At 66.8% G+C, this 21,841-nt stretch overlaps 1 protein-coding gene across 8 annotated transcripts; it reads left to right on the plus strand.

The window, feature by feature from the left end:
- The first annotated feature begins 1,872 nt into the window (after nucleotides 1-1,872).
- CTBP1 (C-terminal binding protein 1) lies at nucleotides 1,873-21,551 on the plus strand. 8 transcript variants are annotated; one of them, XM_081102698.1, is made up of 10 exons: nucleotides 1,873-2,145; nucleotides 7,583-7,776; nucleotides 9,176-9,330; nucleotides 15,357-15,501; nucleotides 17,230-17,436; nucleotides 18,063-18,277; nucleotides 18,824-18,954; nucleotides 19,578-19,705; nucleotides 20,185-20,302; nucleotides 20,649-21,551. In XM_081102698.1, exons 2-10 carry the CDS (start codon nucleotides 7,770-7,772, stop codon nucleotides 20,833-20,835), a joined length of 1,293 nt encoding a protein of 430 aa, XP_080958824.1. In that variant the 5' UTR covers nucleotides 1,873-2,145; nucleotides 7,583-7,769; the 3' UTR covers nucleotides 20,836-21,551. The 8 variants fall into 8 exon arrangements, with proteins under 8 accessions (XP_080958824.1, XP_080958821.1, XP_080958823.1 ...); XM_081102697.1 differs by lacking the exon at nucleotides 1,873-2,145 and adding an exon at nucleotides 2,437-2,583; XM_081102699.1 differs by lacking the exon at nucleotides 1,873-2,145 and adding an exon at nucleotides 2,692-2,775.
- The last annotated feature ends 290 nt before the right edge of the window (nucleotides 21,552-21,841 follow it).

Here is a 21,841-nt window from a genome sequence, read left to right on the forward strand (position 1 = left end):
AGGCGGCACTGCAGGCAGGGGAGAGCCATCATTCGGAGGGGACAGCACCCACCGCCCTCCTGCCCAGCGCCCTTGTCCCCACCACCGCGCCCTCCAGGAAAATGTCAGCCTCGCTCGCTGCTGGGCTGCTGTGTCCCTTTCGAAGATGACGCCTTCGTCCCCAGAGACAATCCATTCTATACCTGGACTTGGGGTCCTGGACCTGCTGTTGAAAACATGGTTGGTCTTTCCCAGCACCCATTTCCCTCTAAGCGGGTGACGCTAAATCGCGCAGGTACCGGTCAGTGTCACTGTCCTGGCCTCCGCGTGCAGTGGGCTCAGGCAGAGGCAGTGCCGGGGAACGCCCGCTGACGGCCATTTATCACGGTCCTCCCTTTCCTCTTGGCTGGGCCTGGCTCGGGGCGGGAGGGCACTGGACCCCATTCCAGCCAATAGAGCCTGAGGGGGTGCCTGCTGAGGAGGCAGGTGGGTTCTGGGGTCCCGGGTTTTTCACTAAGAAAAGGCAGATGGCAGGGACCCGTGATTGCTCTTTGCCTCTGACCTGCGAGGGTGAACATGTGATGTTAGGATCTGTAGCAGCAAAAGTGAGACCTTGAGAAGTAAAGAGAGCCCCAGGGGAACCGGTGCAAAGGTGGTCTCCGCTGACCGGACGGGTGATCCTCGGGGAGCCTCCTGGCTCCGGACGGATGGCTCCTTGGGAGCCGATCATCGCCCAGCGTTCTGGTGCACGAAGCGGAAGGCGCCCTAGCCGACCCATTCCTTCCCCAGCGTCGTCTGGGCCACCTTCTCGCTTCCAGGGTTTGCAGTTCTCGTGCAGAGACACAGGCCACGGACAAAGCCGCACCTCCCTTCCTCTGTGCCCTCCTGTCCTGCGCCTCGCGTCCCGCAGGGGCGGGCGCTAAAATAGTGGGTGATGAGGGGATGGGCTTTCTGCTTCCAGTGGAGGCCGGAGGGTCCCCAGGGCGTGCAGGGTGGGGACAGGTGCTGTGGCAGCTCAGGAGGAGTCCCCCCACCTCGGGCTGCCGTGGCCCCATTTCCTGCCGACTCAATGTAATGACATTTTCCCGTCGTAGATGCCTAGCGGGTCGGCGAGGGGTTCGGGTGTGTCCTGCGGGCGGAGGCAGTTGGCCACCTGCTGCTGTGGAGACAGTTCTTGGGCCTGTTCTCCGTCCTGTAGGCGGGGTCCCCTGCCCCTCCCCTGGGGGGTGACGCCGCCAGCATCAGGGCTCCAGTCCTGGGGGCAGCCCTGGCCCCCCTCCGCATTCTTTGTGGCCCAGAGGGAGCGACATGGAGGTCTCAACATACGTGTAGCCCATCCTGGAGGGGCGCCCGTCCCTTCTGCTGTATCCTGGTCACGAGTGGCCGAGACAGTGGGGGTGTGAGTGCGCGTGGGGTCGTGGGGCTGCCCCCGCCCCCCGCCTTTTCAGAGCACCAGCTTTTGGCTTTGTTAATCCTGTCTAGCGTGGGCTTTTCTTTCTAAAATATATTTTTACTTATTTCAGAGAGGAAGGGAGAGGGAGAGGGAAACATCACTGATGAGAATCATGGGTCGGCCGCCTCCTGCTCGCCCCACTGGGGATGGAGCCGCAACCGGCCTGTGCGGCCGGGAATGGAGCCCTGACCCCCTGGGTCACAGGCTGATGCTCAGGCTGGGAGACATTTTCATACGGGGGCCCCAGGTGACGGGTCAAAAGCACTTTTTTCGCAAAGATACCGAGTTCCCCATCACCTTTATGAATCCCCCGACTTCCTCACCGACAGGAACTATAAAAACAGACAACACGGATGCTTTCGGGATGGTCCGGCCCACAGACCTGCCCTCAGCCCCGTGTCCGCCCCCGGGAGGCCTGGCCGGGCCCTTCCCCTCGTCATGGGTCACGGCCGGGGCACCCCGCCCGGGGCCAGGTCCCCCTGCACCTCGAGAACCAAGCACCCGCCACGCTCCCGGCAGGAGGTGAGGGCCAGACCGCCCGGGGCGGGAACTCCGCAGCCACACCTGGCCGCCCGGACGCCCCCTCCCCTCCCCGCCCGGCCAAGCCCAGGAAGCCCTGCTCTCCTCCGCGGCCTCGGAGCCGGTCTCAGCGCTGTGCGCACCGGGGACCAGGAAGCTCGCCCAGGCCGCCCGCCAAGCCCGCGTTTGGGGAGGTAGGTGTGCGGGGCCGGCGCGTGTGTGGTGCAGCCGGAAGGGGGACGCAGGGAGGCCCGGGCCGGGCCGATGCTGGAGCGGGGCCGGAGCGGGCGTGGGCAGGCGGGCCCCGGGCGGGGCGGGCGGGCGCCGTCTGCAGCCGCCCGCGTGGTGCTGCGCGGTGCCCGCGCCGGGAAACAGGAGGCCGCTGGGCCGGAAGCCCCGCCCGCGCGCGCGCGCGCCTGTCCCCGCCCGCCCGGTGGAGCGGCTGCTGGCGCGGCGCGGCGCGGCTCGGACGGCGGCGCCCGGGCGCAGGCGAGCGGGCGGAGCAGCGGACGGCGCCCAGGCCGCCCCAGGCGCCGGGCTCGCGGCGGAGCGCGCCGGACTCATCGGGGCCCGCGGCCGCCCGCGCCTTTCAATGGGCAGCTCGCACTTGCTCAACAAGGGCCTGCCGCTCGGTAAGGCCGCGCGCGCGCATTTCCGGCCGCGGGGGCGGGGCGGCGGGCGGGGCCGCCGCTTTGTGTGCGAGTGCGCGTGCGCGCCGACGTGCGCGCGCCGCCGGGCTGGGGGCGGGGCCGGGGAGCGCGTGCGCGTGCCGCTGCGTGGGAGTGCGCGTGCGCCGGCGCCGCCCTCCGCCCGCCACCGCGCAGGTGACACAAAGGGGCGCGGGTCCTCGACCTTCCCGCCCCCACCCCCGGGCATCCTGACCCGCGGTTCACAGTCCCGGGCCTGTCAGGTTCCCTGATCCCGGCTCTCGCAGATCCCCGGTGTCCGCACTCCCCAGGCCTCAGGTCCCGGGGCTCGGGTCCCGGTGTCCGGCCCCCCAAACGTTAGATCCCAGGTCCCGGGTGTCCACCCCCCAGGCCTCAGATCTTAGATCCCGAGGTCCGGGGCCCCAGGCCTGAGATGCCGGAGCCCAGTGTGCGGCCCCGGACCCTGGTGCCTGGCAGAGGCTCCGGACCCTGGTCTTCCCGGGGCCTGCCCAGCGGCCAGGGCCTGTCGCAGGTGGAGCCCTGATCTGTCACTTCCTGGTGTAACTCCCCCTCCCCCCGGGGCCTAAGGGCTCCGGAGTGTCACTGGGGCGGCACGATTAGCTGCGAACGGCTCGCTTTGAAAAAGGAAGATGGTTGCATCTGGCCCAGTGGGGTCGGTGGCCCTGCTCCAGCCGCTTGGCTGCCCTGGATTCTGGGCTGCTTGGGAGGGTGCAGCCCTCAGAGCGGAGGGTTTTTCCCTGAGCACCGCGCGCCGGGGGCGCCTTGCCCTCCAGCCGGGTGGTCTTAGCGGGGGCCCTGTACTGCCATTGGGGTGTTTTGTCCATTTCTAGGAATGTATGGAGTTATATAGCGTCCGGCTCGTGGGGAGGGTGGCCTTCAGGCGGCACAGCCCTGCAGCCTCCGCTGGGTGCACAGGGGGAGGTGGGGGCAGGCGCCCGCACTGCCCTGCAGCCGGGGGCGCCGCCAGAACTTAGCAAACTGCAGGCCGCAGGCCCTTCCCTGAGCCGATCTTTTCCACCTTAATAATTCAAGAGCTTTGGACCCAATTCTGTTTGGCTCCGTTCCCCCTCGCCTTTGGAAGATGTCCGAAACTGGGGCCTTCCGGGGGCTCTAGGCCCCGCTGGGGGGACCTGAGCTGAGGCCGTGGGGGTGCAGGCTGGGCTGGGGAGGACCCCGGGTGGCAGTTGGCCCGATGGGAGCTGCCTTCCTGCCCTGCGACTCCCGGTGGCCATCTTGCCCTCTCTAGTCCTTGTCAGCGCCCAGCCTGCTGGGCCGGGGCCTCCCGGTGGGAAGGGCCGGGCGTGGCAGGGAGCGGCCGGTCTGCAGCCCTGGAGGGTCGGCGGCTTCCTCTTCCCGCCCCGCCCGCGCCCTGGAGCCGGCAGGAGGGAGCGGCTGCCACACCTGAGCTGCGGGCGGGAGGCCGAGCTTTGTTTGGCTGCTGAGAAGCCGAGAACCGGTCTTTAGGCTGGCAGTTCCTGGAGCAGCCAGAGCCTGGCCCGGAGCCAGGCCCGCACAGCGATGACCTCTGCGATCGGCTGCGGTTAGGGCAGATTGACTTCCTGCTGAGGGGCGGGAGCCACGCCTGGAGGAGGTGAACTTGGCCGCCTGCTGCTGCGAGAACCAACCTCCCCTCCTCCCCTCCTCCAGTGGCTGGAGGTCATCTGCACGCACCTGAGGGCCCCTGCTCTTCAAGTAGCAGCTTCCTTTGTATAGAAATACACTTGGCTTTGGAAAGCTGGGCATCAGGCTGTGAGGGGCACTGCCGCCTGCCCACCTGCGTGGCGGCATCCAGGGGCCCTGCCCGGGAGCAGTGTCCTCAGAGGTCCCCCAGCCGCCCCCTTTGCAGGAGAAGGCGCTCGGAGTCCAGAGCTAGGTCTGCCCCACAGCCCGCTGGTGGGTGGGGCTTGGCGGGGCTTCCTTGGGCCGCCTGGCAGGGCCAGAGCACGGGCCTCCATGGGAGTGTCCGGTGTGAGCAGCCTGGGCCGTGCAGCCTGAGGAGCCCGCTCTGCTTGTTGGTGCTGATGCACTGGGCTGGCCGCCTGTGCTGTGGCCAAGACCCCGCCGGGAGGTCCTGGTGCCGCCCGTGGTCAAGGGCGAAGCCCGTCCTGTGACAGCTCCCCTAGAGCGCCCAGCTCCCCTGCTGGCGGCATGAGGGAGGGCCGTCCCTCACTGGGACAGCAGGCTCAAGCCCTGGCCGTCCATGCAGGTGGGGTGACCCACGCTGCAGGACAGGACCTCACCCCACGCCAGGGCTCATCTCCTCCAGAAGCTCAGCCTCGGCTCAGCCAGTGGGCTGTGCACTGGCCCCTCAAGCCCCTCTGTCTCCCGAGAGAAAACCCCTCTTCCTGCAGAGCCAGGGAACTTGGGGGCCTGCTGTCAGGCGGACAACAGGGAGGCCCTTGGTGCTGTTTCTGCCTATCATCCTGGGGAGGTGGCCACAGACCTGCCAGGGCGGGGCTCTGGGCATGGGGGCGGGGCTCTGGGCATGGGGGCGGGGCTCTGGGCATGGAGGGCGGGGCTCTGGGCATGGAGGGCGGGGCTCTGGGCATGGGGGCGGGGCTCTGGGCATGGGGGCGGGGCTCTGGGCATGGGGGTGGGGGTGACCTGGTGAGGCTGGGAGCTGGTGGGAGACTGGACGGGGCTGGCCCGACCAGGCAGGTCTCACACCTAAACCCTTGGGCAGCTAATGCAACGTGAGGTGACCCATTCGAGCTCCCCGCTGGCCTGTGGCTGAGAGGACCGACTCTGCCTGGGAGGTGGCCTGGGCACTGCCACCCCTCCCCACTGTGAACTGACCGGGTCGCGAGGGGGGCTGTCCCTGTACGGGCCGTACCGCTGAGCGAGCCACTCCTGGACCTGGAAGCACGGCCGGCTGTCGGCAGAGCAGAGCTTCCTTGATGCTGTTTTCACGAAAGATCGGTGGTGGGCACGGGGACCACAGGGCGCGACGCCCGAGCACCCGGGGCCTGGTTCACCTCCAAGGGCGGCGAGGACCCTCGGGACGTGTGTGTGGCGCCAGCGCGTCACCCTGGGCCGAGCCTGGGCCCCTCGGAGGGCAGGGACCGTCCTGGAGGGCAGGTGTGAGGATGGCGGCTCGGCCGCCTGGAGGGAGCTGCCTGTTTGGAATGAGCTCGTGGCCTCTGGGAATCTCGAGTTGGTTCGCCTTGGGCTGCAGGCCTTTGGGGGCCTGGGGGAGCCGTTCCTGCCGGGCCAGTCCCACCGCGGGAGGGGGCGCTGCAGGCCGCCTCGCTGCTAGGACACGCAGGCCCCGTGTTCCCAGGAAGCCCTGCTGGGCCCGCCGAGGCCTGGGGGCTGGTGCCACCGCGCTGGCCATCACGTGACCTGCGGCCGGTGTCCCTCGGCCCTGCGCTGTCCCCCGTGTCCTGTGGATGTCAGGGTGGAGGGCGAGACTGGCCTGCCGCCACCTGCTGCCCGGTGGGCAGGGCCTTGGGACAGCCGCCCTGTCCCGGACCCGCCCAGGCGTCCCTGCCCTGGTCGGTGGGTGGCGGCTGCGGGACTGACTCACTGGGCACTTCGTGCAGCGAAGTTAAAGGTTCCGTCATTTGCAGTGGAACGTTGTTCCCCGTGTTCTGTGTTCTGAGTCACGCGTGTCGTACAGCTGAGTGATGAGTGGCTGCGAGTCTCTGTCATGAGAGGTCAGGAGGGACCCCTCCTCGGGGCGTGGAGTTCTTCCCAGGGGAGCCGCTGTCCATGCGGAGTGGGCGTGGCAGGGACAGGTGCGTCCGGCCTGGGCAGGTGGGGCCTCCCGTGCCTGGCACTGGGAAGGCCCGTGCCCGCCTGGACCTGCTGCCCTCCTGGCCTGTGAAGAGCTGATGGTGGTGACTCGAGGGGTCGGGAGGGACGGGCTCTGCTGCCACAGGGGTCAGCCCGGGGGAGCAGGCTGCACCCAGGAGCGAGGATCCAGTGGGGGACGGGCCTCAGGGCGCTGCCACGGGGGACTGAGGAGCTGGGGCTGCCGTGGACCCGTGTGTGGTGCGAAGCCCACCGCGAGGAGAGGGCTCGGAGTCCTGCGTGGCGGGAGCCGGGGATGCGGTCGGTGTGGCGCGTGGCCCGCAGGGAACGGAGGGAGATGCTTCCAGGTGCGGAGGCCTGGGGAGCAGCCCGTCCTCGACACCTGGGATGCACGGCAGCACCTGCTGTGGCTGCGGCTGGCTGTCCTCACCTGGCTTCCTGGGGCCCGCAGCCCGGGTCCTGGGGGGTGAGGGCTGTGCACATCCGTGGGGCCATCCTGGCTGTGGTGGGGCCAGGCTGCCCGGTATCCCTGGGGGCGGGGACAGGGCCCTCCTGTGGAGCCTGCCCTGCGCTGGCCCCAGGGCCGCCTGGCGTCGCGGTGCACACCTGCGTGTTCCAGCACCTGTCTGGTCAGCCCTGTGCCCGTTCCCAGCCCGGAACCTCCTCGCGCTGGTCCCTGACGGTGCGAGCCCTACGTGCCCTCGGGCCCTGGCCACCTTCCGGTCACCCGCCCGGGCAGAGCTGCGCACGCAGCACTTTGGGGAGAGCGGCTGAACGGAGTGCCCGTCCCTGGCGCTGCCCGGGAGGCCAGTGGTGCGTGCGCTGACCTGGGGAAGCCCCCGCCGGGCTCACCGTGGGGACGCGTCCCTGTCGGGGCTGCGCCTGCGGCCCCTCCGCGGTGGCCGTGCTGGGGTCACCGGCCAGGAAGCTGTAGGAACCTGAGGGAGAAGCTTGCAGGACTGGCTGCAGACCTGCTCCCTCGCCTCCTGGCTCATGGGCACTGGTGGCTCCGGGTGGGGACAGCTCTGGGGGTCCCGAGTACATGGAGGGGACATCGGTTGGACTTCAGGGCAGGCCCCTCGCGGTCACTCCCTCGCCAGCGTAGGGCCCCGCCCGGCCGGCGTGGACCGAGCTCCGCCTGGGGCAGTGCCGGCGTCTGACCCGGGCAGCCCTCGGCGGCGTTAACGTGTCTCTTGTGTTTGATTTTTAGTCAGACTCTGAGCCTGGCGCGGGCGCCGGTGGCTGCCGTGGACCCGGAGCCTAAGAGCTTTGGTTCGAGACAATTAAGACGTGGGATGAGGATCCAGTGACAGGACGCAGTTCTGCCTGGGGATTCGAAGATAAAGCGTGTGGCAAAGTCGAATTCATGGTCGTGGAAGCCGAGCCCATTTTAGGCAATGTCAGGTTGGTAGGGGAGTCGGATGGAGGCAGTTCTAACCCTCCCGCCTCCGCCGGGGGCGCTGCGCCCGGAGCGTCCCGGCCTCTGGTGCCGCCGGGGCCTGCACAGCCCGTGCAGGGTCAGGACACGAGGGCTCCGGCGGGGACGGCGCCCGCGGCCACGGTGGCTGCTGTGCTGGGTTTCTGTGGGCAGCGCCAGGGAGGGGGTGCTCAGGCTGTGCGCAGGGGGTGGCCCTGGGGCTGATGGAGACCTGCTGTCCCGCCGGCTGTCCAGCCCCCGGCAGGCGGGCGCCGCGTCTGCTCTGGTGTCGGTGGCCTCGGTGCCGGTGAGGGTGTCGCTGCTGAGCCGTTCCTGCACCACCTTGATGGTCCTGGCCCCCAGCCCCCCACCCACACGTGGCCGTGGGCCAAGAGCCCCGACGCTGAGCGCGGGCAGCCCTGCTCCTCAGTCGCGGCGTCCGGTCCCAGCTGGGCCTCTGGCACCGGGGCCTCACCGCGGCCGTCCGGTCGGCAGCAGGGCCAGTCTGCGCCTGCTCTGCCCGTGGCCCGAGGACCCTGCACGTGTGGGTGTGGTTGTGCCGTGTGGATCGTGTGGATCTGCTGGCGTGAGAGTCGGCGCTGACCGAGTCACTTAGCAACGGCCGCGGGAACCTGATTCTCGCGGAAACGAGAGTGACCGCTCTCAGGTGGAGCCGGAGGCGGGCCTGGCGCGTTGCTCTCTCCGCTGCGCGGGCGGCGGACGGGCCTGGAAGCGGGGGTCTGGCCTTGCACACCGCACGCGGGCCGCTGGCCTCGTCTCGGCATCTCCGCCCCTTTGCTGTTTGTGAAGGCGAGGTGGGCAGTGGGCGAGGTGGGCAGCGGGGGCTGGCAGGCACCCCCTCCTGCTGCTCATCCTGAGCCCTGGGCGCTGGCCTGTGCGGTGGGCTCCTGCGAGGGGCGGGGTGGCCCGGTGCTGACGGGGACGCCTGGGAGGCCGTGTCCCCTTCGCCCAGAGGGCGTGCAGCGGCCTCGGAAGGAGCTGGCTTTCGTAATTCTGGGCCCTCGTGTGGGAGGTCGGGGTCTCGCTGCGTCCGTGTCCACCCTCTGCCCGGCACCATCCTGCCGGGGTTGGGGGCAGCCAGGCCGCAGCCTGGGGCAGAAGGGAACGTGTCCCAGTGCCGCATAGAGACGACCCTGCGGGGCCCGGGCCCCACGCCTGGCCGCCTCCGCCCGCGCGTCCGGTCACCAGCGTCTGTGTCGTGGTCAGTGAGCTGTCGCTTTCCCACTGGCTGCCACTCACATTGGACGAGGGCCAGGGGACTGGACATGGAGCGCCGTCCCCGGGGTGGCGTGGCGGGCGACGGGGTGGCTGGCAGCGGGTTTCCTGGGCCGCGCGCGAGGCTGAGCGCCGTGTCTGTCGTTGCAGGCGTCCGACCCCCGATCATGAATGGGCCCCTGCACCCCCGGCCCCTGGTGGCGCTGCTGGACGGCCGGGACTGCACGGTGGAGATGCCCATCCTGAAGGACGTGGCCACGGTGGCCTTCTGTGACGCGCAGTCCACGCAGGAGATCCACGAGAAGGTGACACGCGCTCGGCGTGGGCGGGGCCTGCGGGGGTTCGGGCCATCGCTGCCGGTGGCACCGCCCTGTGGGGAGGAGGAGGGAGGCACTGTGCTGTGCGTGGTCTCCATCCCAGCAGCCCTGCCAGGAGGCGAACGGGGGCTGTGGGGGCGGGGCCGGGCCCGGCAGCCTGCGGTGGGCGGTGTCTGCTCGGGGTCCTGGGCTCCCCACGATGAGAAGTGTGTTAACCTGGTTTTCTGTTTGTAGTCACGGCCGACTCGGTCCTTCAGAACCACCTTCCCACTGAGACAGGGAGGAAGCGGGACCCGGTTTTAAAAACCCAGCATCCACGAGCCAGCGGCCCGGAGGCCGGTCCTCAGGGGGGCAGGCCTGGCGTGGCATAGCGTGCCCGCTGTTCTGGAGAGGCAGCCTCACCGCGGCCGGGGTCGTGAGGGCCCCCTGGTCAGGGTCAGGCCTGGAGAAAGCACGGCACGGAACCCAGCACCCTCCACGGTCGGCGTGAGCTGTGAGCTGGCGCCGTTGGCGGCCCGCACCTGCCCCCGCAGGTGGTGCCATCCCCTTAGGAGGGGGCTGGTGGCCTCGGCCTCATGTTCCTGTAGGTCGTCCTAGCGCCACGTCGCCCACAACCCAGGTAGCAGGCGGCAGTGGAGAGGATTGCTGAGCGGAGACCCAGGCCGCGAGCACAGCCACAGCCAAAGGGAGAACAAGCGTGGGCTCGATAGGAGCTGAGAGCTTAGAAAGTGGCAGCAGATTTGGGTAAACGCTGCAGGGGATCCAGACATGGAAGAGCCCAGCTAATGGGAGGAGCAGCCAGGACGAGGACAGGGGTAGGGAGAGGGGTGGGGAGAGGGGCCGCTGTGGCACCCACATGCTTCTAACGGGGTCTCCGAATGACGGGGGGGCAGACGCCTGCTGAGACGCGGCTCACAGCGCCCAGGGCCAGCGGCGAGGCCGGTTCGGCCCCAGGAAGACACCTGTGGTTTCCCGATAGGCTGGCACCTGCCTGTCACACCCACGGCCACACTTTTGGGTTTTATCCCAGAGAAACACAGCTGATGTGCAGAAAGGTTCCCGGCAGCCTTACTCCTGGCTCCTGCCCTGAGACACCACGTCCCTCCCCCGGGCGACGGACACTGCAAAGGGAGTGAGCTGCCCAGAGAGCCGCCCACCTGCAGAAGGCGCTAGGGCCATGGTGCGGGGCCAAGGCTGAGGTCTGAGGGTGGGTGCTGCCCTGCTGGTCTCCAGCGATGAGATGCTGGTGGGCCACACGTGACTGAGGAGCTGACCGGCGGAGTCTGGTGCTGGCAGCCCAGTCCTGTCTCCGTGAGGCTGCTCGAGTGGCAGGTGGTAAAATCCCAGAGCTGGGCGCACAGGCGCATGGGCAGGGCAGTTGGAAAGTGGGCGAGGTCGTCCCGAGGGAGCTGGCTGGGGACAGGTACCCTCTGCAATGTTGGCCACTTGTGAACCCTCTAACTTTCAAGCTGGAAAGACATCCCTAAAAAAACAGTTCATAGGACAAAAGAGACATGCAGATGGGGAATTTAAAAAGTCATCGGCAGGAGTCAAACAAGTTTGCCAGTAAGTTTGAATACAGACCAAACAGATGCTTCTTCTAAGGTTGTAACTGACCAGAAGCAACTCAGCAAGTTAATCCCATCCCACGGGAGCCAGCGGCAGCCCCCGGGCAGGGCTGGGCCGGGCCCTCAGCATGACGGCCCCGCCCCACCCAGCGACGGACAAACGGCACCTCTGCCCTTGGCGTCCACCTCCCGGAGGAGCACCCTCAGCCAGGAGGACGGCTTGCCCAGGAAGAGCTGGCCATTAAAAGGGGTGGACATGAAACGTTCATGGGAAAGTGGGCAGGACAGTCCAGAGAAGCCAGAAGATGAGGGAGGAGAGGCCGCCGCCCCGGGAGGGCTGTGACCGGGTGCCCTCTGGCGTGTCCCCAGTGGACAGTGCTGGGCAGCACTTCCTTCCCGGGGGCGGCCGAGTGCGGCGGGACAAGGGCAGCGGCGTTGTGTGCAGAGCACCGTCCCTCTTTCTGCTGGAACCCAGACATGACGGCTGGCGCCTCCGCCGCCCTCAGGACGGGGATGCCCGGAAACAAGACAGGAGCCCCGCTCCAGAGTGTGGGGTCGACACAGGCTCCCTGGCCGCCCGCAAGGCTGTGCGAGGCGGGACAGTGGCTGCCGTGTCACTGGGTGGGGAACCCCGTCCCCTCACAGCGGCTGGATGTCAACCTCCTCTAAGTGCTGCGGAAGGAGCTGTCATCACCACAGTGCGTGCGGAAAGGCGCCTGCACTCCACGCGAGTTCCAGGTTCGAGGGCCGGCCCGGCTGCAGTGGGTGCTTCGCAGCTGCTGGACGGCACATGGACGGAACTGCTCGTGCAGCACAGGCTTCCTGTGGAGGAGGCGGCAACGGCGAGAGGAAGCCGGGCGCCCAGATGCTGCGTCCCTCGGGGCTGGTGGGTGCTGACCCTCCTCACCGGGAGCCAGTCCCAGGACGAAGGCACTGGGCCGGGCGGAGAGAAGAGGAGTCCAGGAAAGTGCAGGAACACTTTGTCATGGCGTCCGGGGGACTGCTGGGAGGCGCGTCCGAGCTGAGAGGGTGGGACAGACGGAAAAGCCCTCCCAAGGGGACGGAATGGCCTCCGGTCAGTGGGCAAAGGCGTGGGCGCTGAGGACCATGGCGGGGACACGCTTGCTGCCCGGAGACCAGGACAGCCGTTCCTGCAGGATACGTGGGCAGTAGAGGCCGTCCGATTGGACGGCAAGCAGGTCGCATGTGCAAATGCCCCAGGCAGGGGAGACGCGGGGGTGGGGAGGATCACGGACACGGTCGATGCTCCAGGCCCTGGAACCGCGAGCCAGCAGGGGACACCCCACCCCAGGCACTGGGCACCACTTGCTGTGGGAGCACAGGGGGCTGTAGCCCGAGGCAGCTGTGCTCTTGCCAGGAGAAATGGAAGCATCCATGCTGGTCCTGCATGTGCCTGCTCGTCGTGGAGCCTTCTGGAAGCTTCAGAGGGGGCCCTGGCTGTGTATGTGGACGTGGGAGACCAGGGAAATGGAAAGAAGCCCCCAAAGCTTGTGCTGGTGCCCACCAAACCCTGGCTTTGCCATGGTGCCCGAATGGCCCCCTTTGGGCCCTGCTGCCATGGACCTTGCTCAGAGGCTCTGCGCGTGGGACGTGTCACCCCTGTCCTGGGGTTGAGCCACCGAGTTAAGTCACTGGCCTGGTCACACAGCTGCAGGGGAGGGGCCTGAGTGGATGTCGGCCTGGGCACCCCTGTGCCGGGAGCCGGTCCATCCTTGCTGTTTCAAGGGACCTGGCATATATGGCATACTGTTCTTAATATGTTTGCTCACCTTCTTGGCACTATGTGTTTTAACCAAGGTCTCCTCTCTGAGAAAGGTTGTTTCCCCAGGTAGGGATTTCCCCTCAAGTTAGGGAGGGAATAAAACCCCTTAACTAAGTGCCAGGCGGGTAATCACTTTAACTACGAACAATCATGCTTAAGCTACATAATCTTTACTCCCTGGAATGGAGATAAGAAACGCCCTAACCTTTGGAATAGAGATTGATAGGATTGGAATCAACTGGTATAAATACAGATGTAACAAGACAACAGGACACAGAACCTAGAGACAGAAGAACTTCGCTGGAGAGAACATGGCAAAAGATCCTGGACAGAACCTGGCTACAGAACTTGGAGAACCTAGACAGAACCTGGCTGAAGAACCCGGCTACAGAACCAGGCAACCGAACCTGGAGAACCTAGCGAGGGAACATGGCTACAGAACCCGGCTGGAGATCCTGACCAGAACCAGGCGAGAGAACCCAACCATGCTGGTCAACTGAACGCTGCCTCTGAGTCTTTCCCACTTCGCTGACTCCATCCACACCTTTGGGGACCCCTGGACCTGCTGGGGTGGGACCCCAGCACCCCTGGGCGGCGGTAGGTCCCAGGGACAGACTTCCTCCCGGAGGTGACACGGTATCTGGGTGTCACAGCTACTCTGCAACCCCAGGAGCTGTGGGAACCTGCACGGAGAGTGGCTGGAGGCCAGACAGCACGGCCGTGATGGTCCCTGGGCGGAACGGGCTCGGCTGTGGGCTTGCTTCTGCACTGGAGCGTGGCCTCCCTCCGGCCGGGGCGGGAACGGCTCTGAGTAGCATCGCAGTCCCTATTCTGAGCCTGCACCTGGCGCCAGGTGATTAAAAATAGGCGAGGAAAGGACTAGGACGTGGGAAGATAACTTACAAGACACATGTGGGCAGGTCACACTCAGCAATGCAAGCTAAAGCTAGAATCCTAGATGGCAACGTGCATCCACCATATTTCCCATTCAGTGTCTAGCGCTGCGCGGCCAGGTGGGGGGACACCAAGGACATGGACAAGCACTGGACGCAGCCGAGTGCCCAGCAGTGGGAGGCGGCAGGCCACTGGGCCGCCCTCGCGGGGACCGAGCCCTCGCTGCCGGTGAAGCCTCAGGGTTAGGCCTGCGTACGGCTGTGCCTGCCCACAGCGACACCCTCCAATCTGCCCACCCTCAACTTGCCACAGTCCCTCCTCATCAGCTCTTGTGGCTGCCCCCCCAGTTCACACAGCAGAGGGAGTCCAGAGGGGGCTTCCTGGGTCCTACCGGCCAAGCCCTCCTCCCCCTCCCCCCTGTGGCCTTCGCCACGCTCACTGCCTAAGCTGTGTCCACCTCCCCACGCCCTCCTGTCCCCTCTGCCCCATGGGCACTGGCTGCTACTCTGCTGTCACACAGGGCCCTCCCCTCCCACACCAGGGCCATCCTGGCACCAGAGGTCTGTGCCTGTGCTGCCTGACATCCCCTGACCCCCGCTGCCTGGGGCGGGTACCCAGCAGGTCAGCCACACACCCACTCAGCTCTGCTCTGCCTCCAGGAGCTGGTCCCAGACCCCAGGCAGGAGCAGGCCACTCCCTTTATCTCACAAGTCCTGGCCAGCCTGGTGCCTGCAGGACCAGGGTCCAGGCCCCCAAGGCTGCGTCTCCAGGCCGCCCCCAGGGAACTGTCTGTGTTCTGGTTGGCTGTCTGTCCAGCGACAGCTGAGGCTGCTGTGGGAGGAGGAGGCGGGCAGTTAGCCCTGCATCCCACACATGGAAACCCACTCTACTCGCCCGCCTAACGGGCCCCACATCCAGGCTCTCATGGGAGCCTGGGAAGTTGCGCGCAGCGGGCACTCAGCCTCCCTGCCATCTAGGAGGCTCAGCCTGCAGGGCAGACAGTAGCCCAGGGTTCCACCGGCCACTGTGTTTCAGCGACTCAGGGGTCCTTGGCTGCAGGGCCCCCTGCTCTGTCCTTGAGGGAAGGACAAGCCCTGTCCCCCAGCAACCGCACGTCCTAGTCGTACCAGTGCCTCCGGCCCTTCTCGGAGCGGTGGCCCAGGTCCATGGCCTCTGCCCTTGAGCCCGGAGATGGGACGTTGTGTGTCATCCGCCTACATCTGGCTGTTGCCAGAACGTTTCTCCCCAGAACCCAACCCTAGGGTTTGGGCCCGATGCCTTCCTCGACCACAAGGGGCTCCCTGGGGAGCCAGGTGTGCTGGCTCTGCTCTGCATGAGGCAGCTGTGCCCGGCCCTGCCTGTGGGGAGGTGTGTGCTCCTGTCCGTGGTTTGGCAAGGAAAGCAGTGAGCCCTCGGTCTCATCTGAACTCTCGGGGGACACGCCCCATCCTGTGGCTTTGGTGCCGCGGGTGGGTCTGGGCTCTGGATGCGGTGTCCTCCGGTGCTCAGCATTCTCCATCTTAGCGTCTGCTGCCCGAGCCTGCCCTTCCCATGCTGGTGGGGGGCAGGGACCCTGGGTTTCCTGGCTGAGGCACCTGGTCGGCTCAGGCGGCTTCTGACCCGAAAGCCTGCTGCGCACACAGGAAGCTACGGGGCTCCTGGTGGCCCCAGCCAGGGCGGGGCTGAGGGGAGGTGTCCATGGGGCCTCTGCCCGTGTTGGGCCTACGGGGCGGCAGCTTCCAGGCTCACAGCCGCTGTCCTCGCCGCAGGTGCTGAACGAGGCGGTGGGCGCGCTCATGTACCACACCATCACGCTCACCCGGGAGGACCTGGAGAAGTTCAAAGCCCTCCGGATAATTGTCCGGATCGGCAGCGGCTTTGACAACATCGACACCAAGTCGGCCGGGGACTTAGGTAGGAGGGGCCCTTTCTCTCTGCCGTCGCCGGGTGTCCTTGGAGTGACCTCCCCACATTCTGTGCGGTGCCGGCTTCTGCTTCACAGCAAGCCTCCTGCTGCAGCCCCCGCGGCTTGGCTGCAGGTGGCCTGTGAGCTGGCGTCATGGGGCCCCACGGGGTCGGCCCCCCGGCACGTGCAGGCTCCAGTGCTGCCCACGCCTGTGTGTCGGGGCAGCTGGCACTCGGCCTCAGCTTCCCACACTCCCTGGGGCCGGCGGCCAGTGTCCTTGGGTTTCACACGCCCCATCCAGGAGACACTGGATAGGCAGTGTGTATTGTGAGTTAGGACATGCATGGGTGTGTGCACACGTGTGACTACATGCACACATGTGCACATGACCGTGAAGCGGATTTAACGTGGACTGCACCCTGCTGGGCTGCCTGCCTGCCCGTTCCTCGATGCTCTGCTATCTCTTCCCCTTCCTGTGCTGGTCACGGCCAGGGAGGCGCGGCCACACCCAAGCAGGCACCCCTCCCCCAGGTCCTGGGGTCACTGCTGACACCTCCCGTGGCAGTGTCTCTGGGGCGGCGCCTGCAGGTGGGCTGAGGCCTGGACACTTTCTGAGCTGGTGTCCTTGGGACCTGTCCCTGCACAGCTGGCCCTCAGTCTCACGGTTTCACGGCTGGGCTGACCATTAGCCAGGGACAGTCTGGGCATGCCCTGCTGTCACCTGCAGAAGTCCTGGGACCTGCTGCCCCTTCTCGGGTGGGCAGAAGCTTGGTTCCTACCTGGCCTCCCTGCACCCCCTCCTGCATTTTCCAGGGAGTTGGGGTGTGGCCCTTACTGAGTCCTCATGCAGCCGTTTGTGTGCCCGGCCCCAACCCAGCCACCGGGGACCTCCTCCTCGTTAGGGAGACGGTTGACGGGAGACAGGTTGACGGGAGACGAGGGGTGCGCCATGCAGGCTGCCGGGGAGGAGGGTGAGGGCCAGGACTCAGGGAGGGGGATGGAGCCACTGGGGCAGATCCTAGGACCTAGGACAGCCGTGGGCAAACTACGGCCCGCGGGCCGGATCTGGCCCGTTCGGCTGTTCTATCTGGCCCGCGGAGCCGAAAGAGCGGAGGGTTCTCTTGCTCTCTCCTCCGCTCCTTCACCAGCAGCAGTGTTAACATGGCAATGTCGGGAAACACGGCCGCAGCTCCTTCTTCTGAGTCCAGTTTAAGAACCCATTGTGGCCCTCGCGTCAGAAAGTTTGCCCACCCCTGGACTAGGAGCAGCGTTGCCTCACGGTGGGACCCACCAGCGTGGGCGAGGGCCACGTGGAGAGAAGTGGGGGCCGAGGCTTGCACGGAGAAACTCGAGCCAGCTCGCTTTCCAGGGCCACTCTGCTAAGGGGCCCGGTCGGGCTGGGAGGACAGGGCCATGGGGCACAGGCTGCGGGGGATGAGAGGGGGCCCCATCCCTCTAAAACAAAGCCTCCATTGGCCCAGGGAGCCCAGAGACAGGAGTGAGACCTGTAGGTGTGCGTGGCTGTGGGGCTGGTTCCAGATTCTTCCCTGACCACGACCCCTTCCTGGAAGGTGGAGGAGCAGGTGGTCCAGCCAGGGCCCAGGTGTCCAATTGTCCTGTCTCCTCCGTCCGCCTGGTGGGCGGCTTTCCCACATGGCCCGGGGGCGTGTCCTTGGCTCTCACGGGCGAAGCACTGGGATGGCCGTGGTGACCACCCAGCTGTCTTGTGTCCCCAGGCATCGCTGTCTGCAATGTGCCGGCGGCGTCCGTGGAGGAGACCGCCGACTCCACCATGTGCCACATCCTCAACCTGTACCGCAGGACCACCTGGCTGCACCAGGCGCTGCGGGAAGGCACTCGCGTCCAGAGCGTCGAGCAGATCCGGGAAGTGGCTTCTGGAGCCGCCAGGATCCGTGGGGAGACCTTGGGCATCATCGGACTAGGTGAGCTCACCTCTGTCCTCACCGTCTTCATGGGCTCAGCGGACGATGAGGTGCCCCACCCAGAGACGCTGAGCAGTGGAGGGGGCCCCGCCCACGGTTGTGCGGGCCTGTGTGCCCAAAAATACCAGCCACAGGCCCCACCCACACGCATGCTCGCCCTGCTGCCCTCCCTGCCTATGGTGATGGCTGAGTGGACGTGGCCCTCAGATGAGGGCCAGGTGGCCCTGAGGTCCCTTTGCCACTTTGCCCGCCAGGGCTTGTCCCCAGCAGCGGCTGTGGGGGGAGGAAGGTGTCCCCGCTGCCGTACGGTCCTTCACCCGCCGGCTCACGCAGCAGCGCCTGTCCTGGGGTGGGTGGCGTCTGGCCCAGCACACACGGGGCAGGCCGGACCCTCAGCCCCACCCCGTGCGCGGCCCCCTCGTGTCCACTGAGCGTCCATGTGTGCTCCCTGTGGGCTGCCTCCAGCCCCTGCATGGCCAAGTGGGGGGTCCCGTGGCTACTGACTTGATGGCCCCATGCTCAGTATCGGGGGGCAGAAGCCTTGGAGCCCAGAGGGTCTGCTCCCACGCTGAGCGTCTGCACTGAGGCGGGGGGCCCTGGCCGAGGTGACGCCGGTCTCCCCCCAGGTCGCGTCGGGCAGGCGGTGGCGCTGAGGGCCAAGGCCTTTGGCTTCAACGTGCTCTTCTACGACCCCTACCTGCCGGACGGCACCGAGCGGGCCCTGGGGCTGCAGCGGGTGAGCACCCTGCAGGACCTGCTGTTCCACAGCGACTGCGTGAGCCTGCACTGCGGCCTCAACGAGCACAACCACCACCTGGTCAACGACTTCACCGTCAAGCAGGTGGGCGGGCGGGGTCAGAGGTCAGGGCGGGGGCCAGGCGGAGGGTCCGCTCTGCCAGCACAAGGCACGCACAGTGAGCGACAGAGGCCCCTGCTAGCTGGTCCCAGGGCCAGCGCCCTTCCCTGCACGGCCTGCTTTGGACTTTCCCCACCAGAAGCTCCTCAAAGGCCGAGGCCTATGGCAGAGGTGAAGCCGCGGAGCTTTTGGCGTCAAGTTCCCCATAAATGGGGTGGACACAGGGACCGGAGGGTCTTGGGGCCGCCCGAGGGTGGAGGCTTACATCACAGCAGAATGTTGGCCCTGGGCAACCCACACGCTCACCCAGTGTGTCCTGAGCTGCCCTGCACCCGGCAGGGCTGGAACCGGGCTGCCCCCGCGGAGGCCAGCTGGGGGAGCGAGGGCCGCGAGGCACAGCCCCAGGCCTCACCGGCAAGCCTGGTGCCTGTCTGGGAAGTGCCCAAGTGCGCCCTACTGCCCCCCTCCCAGCAGCAGGGTAGTGAGGCGGCCTGGGGTGACTTGCTCTGGGTGTTGTTTGGTGTCTTCCAGATGCGACAAGGGGCCTTCCTGGTGAACACAGCCCGGGGCGGCCTGGTGGACGAGAAGGCGCTGGCCCAGGCCCTGAAGGAGGGGCGGATCCGCGGCGCGGCCCTGGACGTGCACGAGTCGGAGCCCTTCAGGTGACTCCTGGCAGGGCTTTGGGTGGTCCCAGGACGGCGCCTCTCCCGCTGGGCACTCCCTCCCCAGGCTCAGGCCCCTCACTAGCTGGCATCGGCACTCATGACGTGAGGCCCGGTGCCCACATGCACCACCAGGCCGCAGCCTCCAGCGGCCAGCCGTCCGAGGGCAGGGGTGTAACTGGGCTCCGTGTCCAGCCCACGACCCTGCTCCCGGAGGACCTTCCCCCCAGGCCCGGCCAAGTCTCAGCAGGCGGGCGGCCAGCATAGCACCTGGGCCAGGACAGCTCTCAGGGCCTGCACCTGCCAGAGCCCAGGGCACAGTGCTGACGGGTTGCCCAGGTGTGCCAGGTGGCCGGCCCCCGTGTGGCAATGTCCAGAGGCCCCACAGCCGAGAAGCCAGTCTGCGGCACAGGCCGGCCTGGGAGGGTGGTGCCCTGGAAACGGCGGTGCCAGGAGGGCCTGGGTCTGAGAGCCAGAAGCTCCCGGGACCCGTGTTCCCTCCAGGCGAGGCCCCGCCCCCCGCGGTCGGAAGCCTGGGACAGATGTACCTGCCTTGAGGACCCCTGGGTCTGGTGGAGGGCAGGTGCCGGGCTGTGGCTCTGACCTGCGCTCTGCTGTCCTAGCTTCAGCCAGGGCCCCCTGAAGGATGCCCCCAACCTGATCTGCACCCCCCACGCAGCCTGGTATAGCGAGCAGGCGTCCATTGAGATGCGCGAGGAGGCGGCCCGGGAGATCCGGAGAGCCATCACAGGTGGGCTGGGTGGGGTCCCTCTGAGGCTCTTGGAGGAGACCGGGTGGGAGCACCTCCGCCCCTCATTCAGCAGAATCCGTCCGGTGCTGGCCCTGGGCAGGGAGCAAGAGGGACCCGCCCTGGGGGGACATCAAGGCCGAGGCTGGGGAGGTGGGCCTGGTCTTCCCTCTGGTCGAGCACGGGCAGCCCAGGCCTTCTCCCGCGCCTCCCTTATGACCCTCCCTCCCTGTCACCCCTGGGGTTCAGCTGACGTGTCACCCATTGCCAGCCTTGTAAGTCAGACAACACTGGTCAGCCTGGCCTGGGCTTAGTGGACAGGGTGGGGGTGACCAGACCGACGGCACCCCCATACTGAGGGGAGCCAGGAGGAAGGGAGGCCTGGCTGGGGGACCCGTGTTCTCGACCGAGCTGCCTCTCCTGGGGCCCCCAGTGGCAGCTGTGTAACTCGGACACCGTCCTCCCCGTGCCCTGCCGCCCAGGCCGGGTCCCCGACAGCCTGAAGAACTGTGTCAACAAGGACCACCTGGCAGCCGCCGCCCCCTGGGCCAGCATGGACCCGGCCGTCGTGCACCCCGAGCTTAACGGGGCCGCCTACAGGTGAGCGGGCGGGGACAGTGGTCAGGGACACAGGTCTCAGGCTCAGCCGGGCTCTGGGCCTGGATGGCTGTGCTCCCATGGACCCAGTAGACACAAAGGTCGGGAGTTAGAGCCTGATGAGGGTGGCCTTCAGGCTGGGTGGGAACAAGACCATGTGGGCGGAGGCCATGCTGGGCGCAGGGTTCAGGGTTTGGGGAGGCGGGCGCGGGGCAGGGTACGGGGAGGCCGAGGGGGGTCAGGGTATGGGGAGGCGGAGGGGGCCCAGGCAGGGTCCTCTCAGCAGACAGCTTAGGGCACAACGCCCTGCCCTGCCACTGGGCTCATGGTGGCCTCCCTCCTTTCCTAGCAGGTACCCCCCGGGCGTGGTGGGCGTGGCTCCCAGCGGCATCCCAGCCGCTGTTGAAGGCATTGTCCCCAGCGCCATGTCCCTGTCCCACGGCCTGCCCCCGGTGTCCCACCCACCCCACGCCCCTTCTCCCGGCCAAACCGTCAAGCCCGAGGCGGATAGAGACCATTCGAGTGACCAGTTGTAGCGCGGGCGGAGCTCTGCAGCCTCGGTGCCGGTGGCCGGGCCTCGGACAGGCGCCAGCGGAGGAGGCGCCCTTGGGTGGCGGTGGCACTCCAGAGACTGTCCCGGCGCCCAGCAGCGGAGGTGGCGCCGGCCTCCCCGCGTTGACTAGTCCCGTCCTGAGGGCCCGTGCTGCCCCGTGTTTTTGCGTCTCGTTAAGCAAAAGAAGTTAGTAGTTAATTCTATCATGAATGTCCTTGTCTGTGTGCAGCCTTTAGAACATCACCAAGGATTTGTTTGCTTAGCTGTCACCACCAGGCCGAGGGCGTCAGCAGCCCTTCGGTCGCTCCTTCTCCGCGGAACGTGCCGTGCACGGCAGTTGGCAAACTTCTCAGGACTATGGATCCTCCCCATTTTCTTTCTATGCCACACAGTGCATTGTTTTTCTATCTGCTTGTCTTATTTTTAGAATAATTTAGAGAAACAAAACCAAGGCTGTTTTTCCTAATTTTGGCATGAACCCCTGTTCCAAATGAAGACGGCACCGCGACATAGCAGCAGGCGGGAGCACGCAGTGCTGGCCCTCGGCGCTGACCCAGGGGTGCGAGCGTGGCTCTGGCCTGTGCGGTGCCATCCTGCTGATGTGGTAGGCTAGCAGTATTTTGGTTAAAATCATGTTCGTGACTGTAACCATTTGTATGAATTATTTTAAAGAAATAAAAATCCCAGAAAGAGCCGGCACGCCCAGCCTCTTTTCGTGGCTTTGTCTCACAGGACCCTGGGTCTCCATGCTGGCCCTCATGGCCTCGGGGGCTGGAGCGTGCAGCCCTGGGACACTGCAGGGCAGTGGTCCCCACCCTCATGTGAGGGGGCCTCGTGCCTGGGCACTGCTGTGGAGGGGGTGCCAGCGGGCAGAACGGGCCTCGTGGAGGGGGCTACTAGTGGGCAGGGGGCTGAGCTACAGCCTGGCCAGTGGCTCACCTGCTCTCACAGCGGCCGGTCCTAGAGCAGCTCCAGGCGAGTCCTTTCCG

The sequence above is a fragment of the Myotis nattereri genome (assembly GCF_964212035.1).
Source record: "Myotis nattereri genome assembly, chromosome: 1".
Lineage (NCBI taxonomy): Eukaryota > Metazoa > Chordata > Mammalia > Chiroptera > Vespertilionidae > Myotis > Myotis nattereri.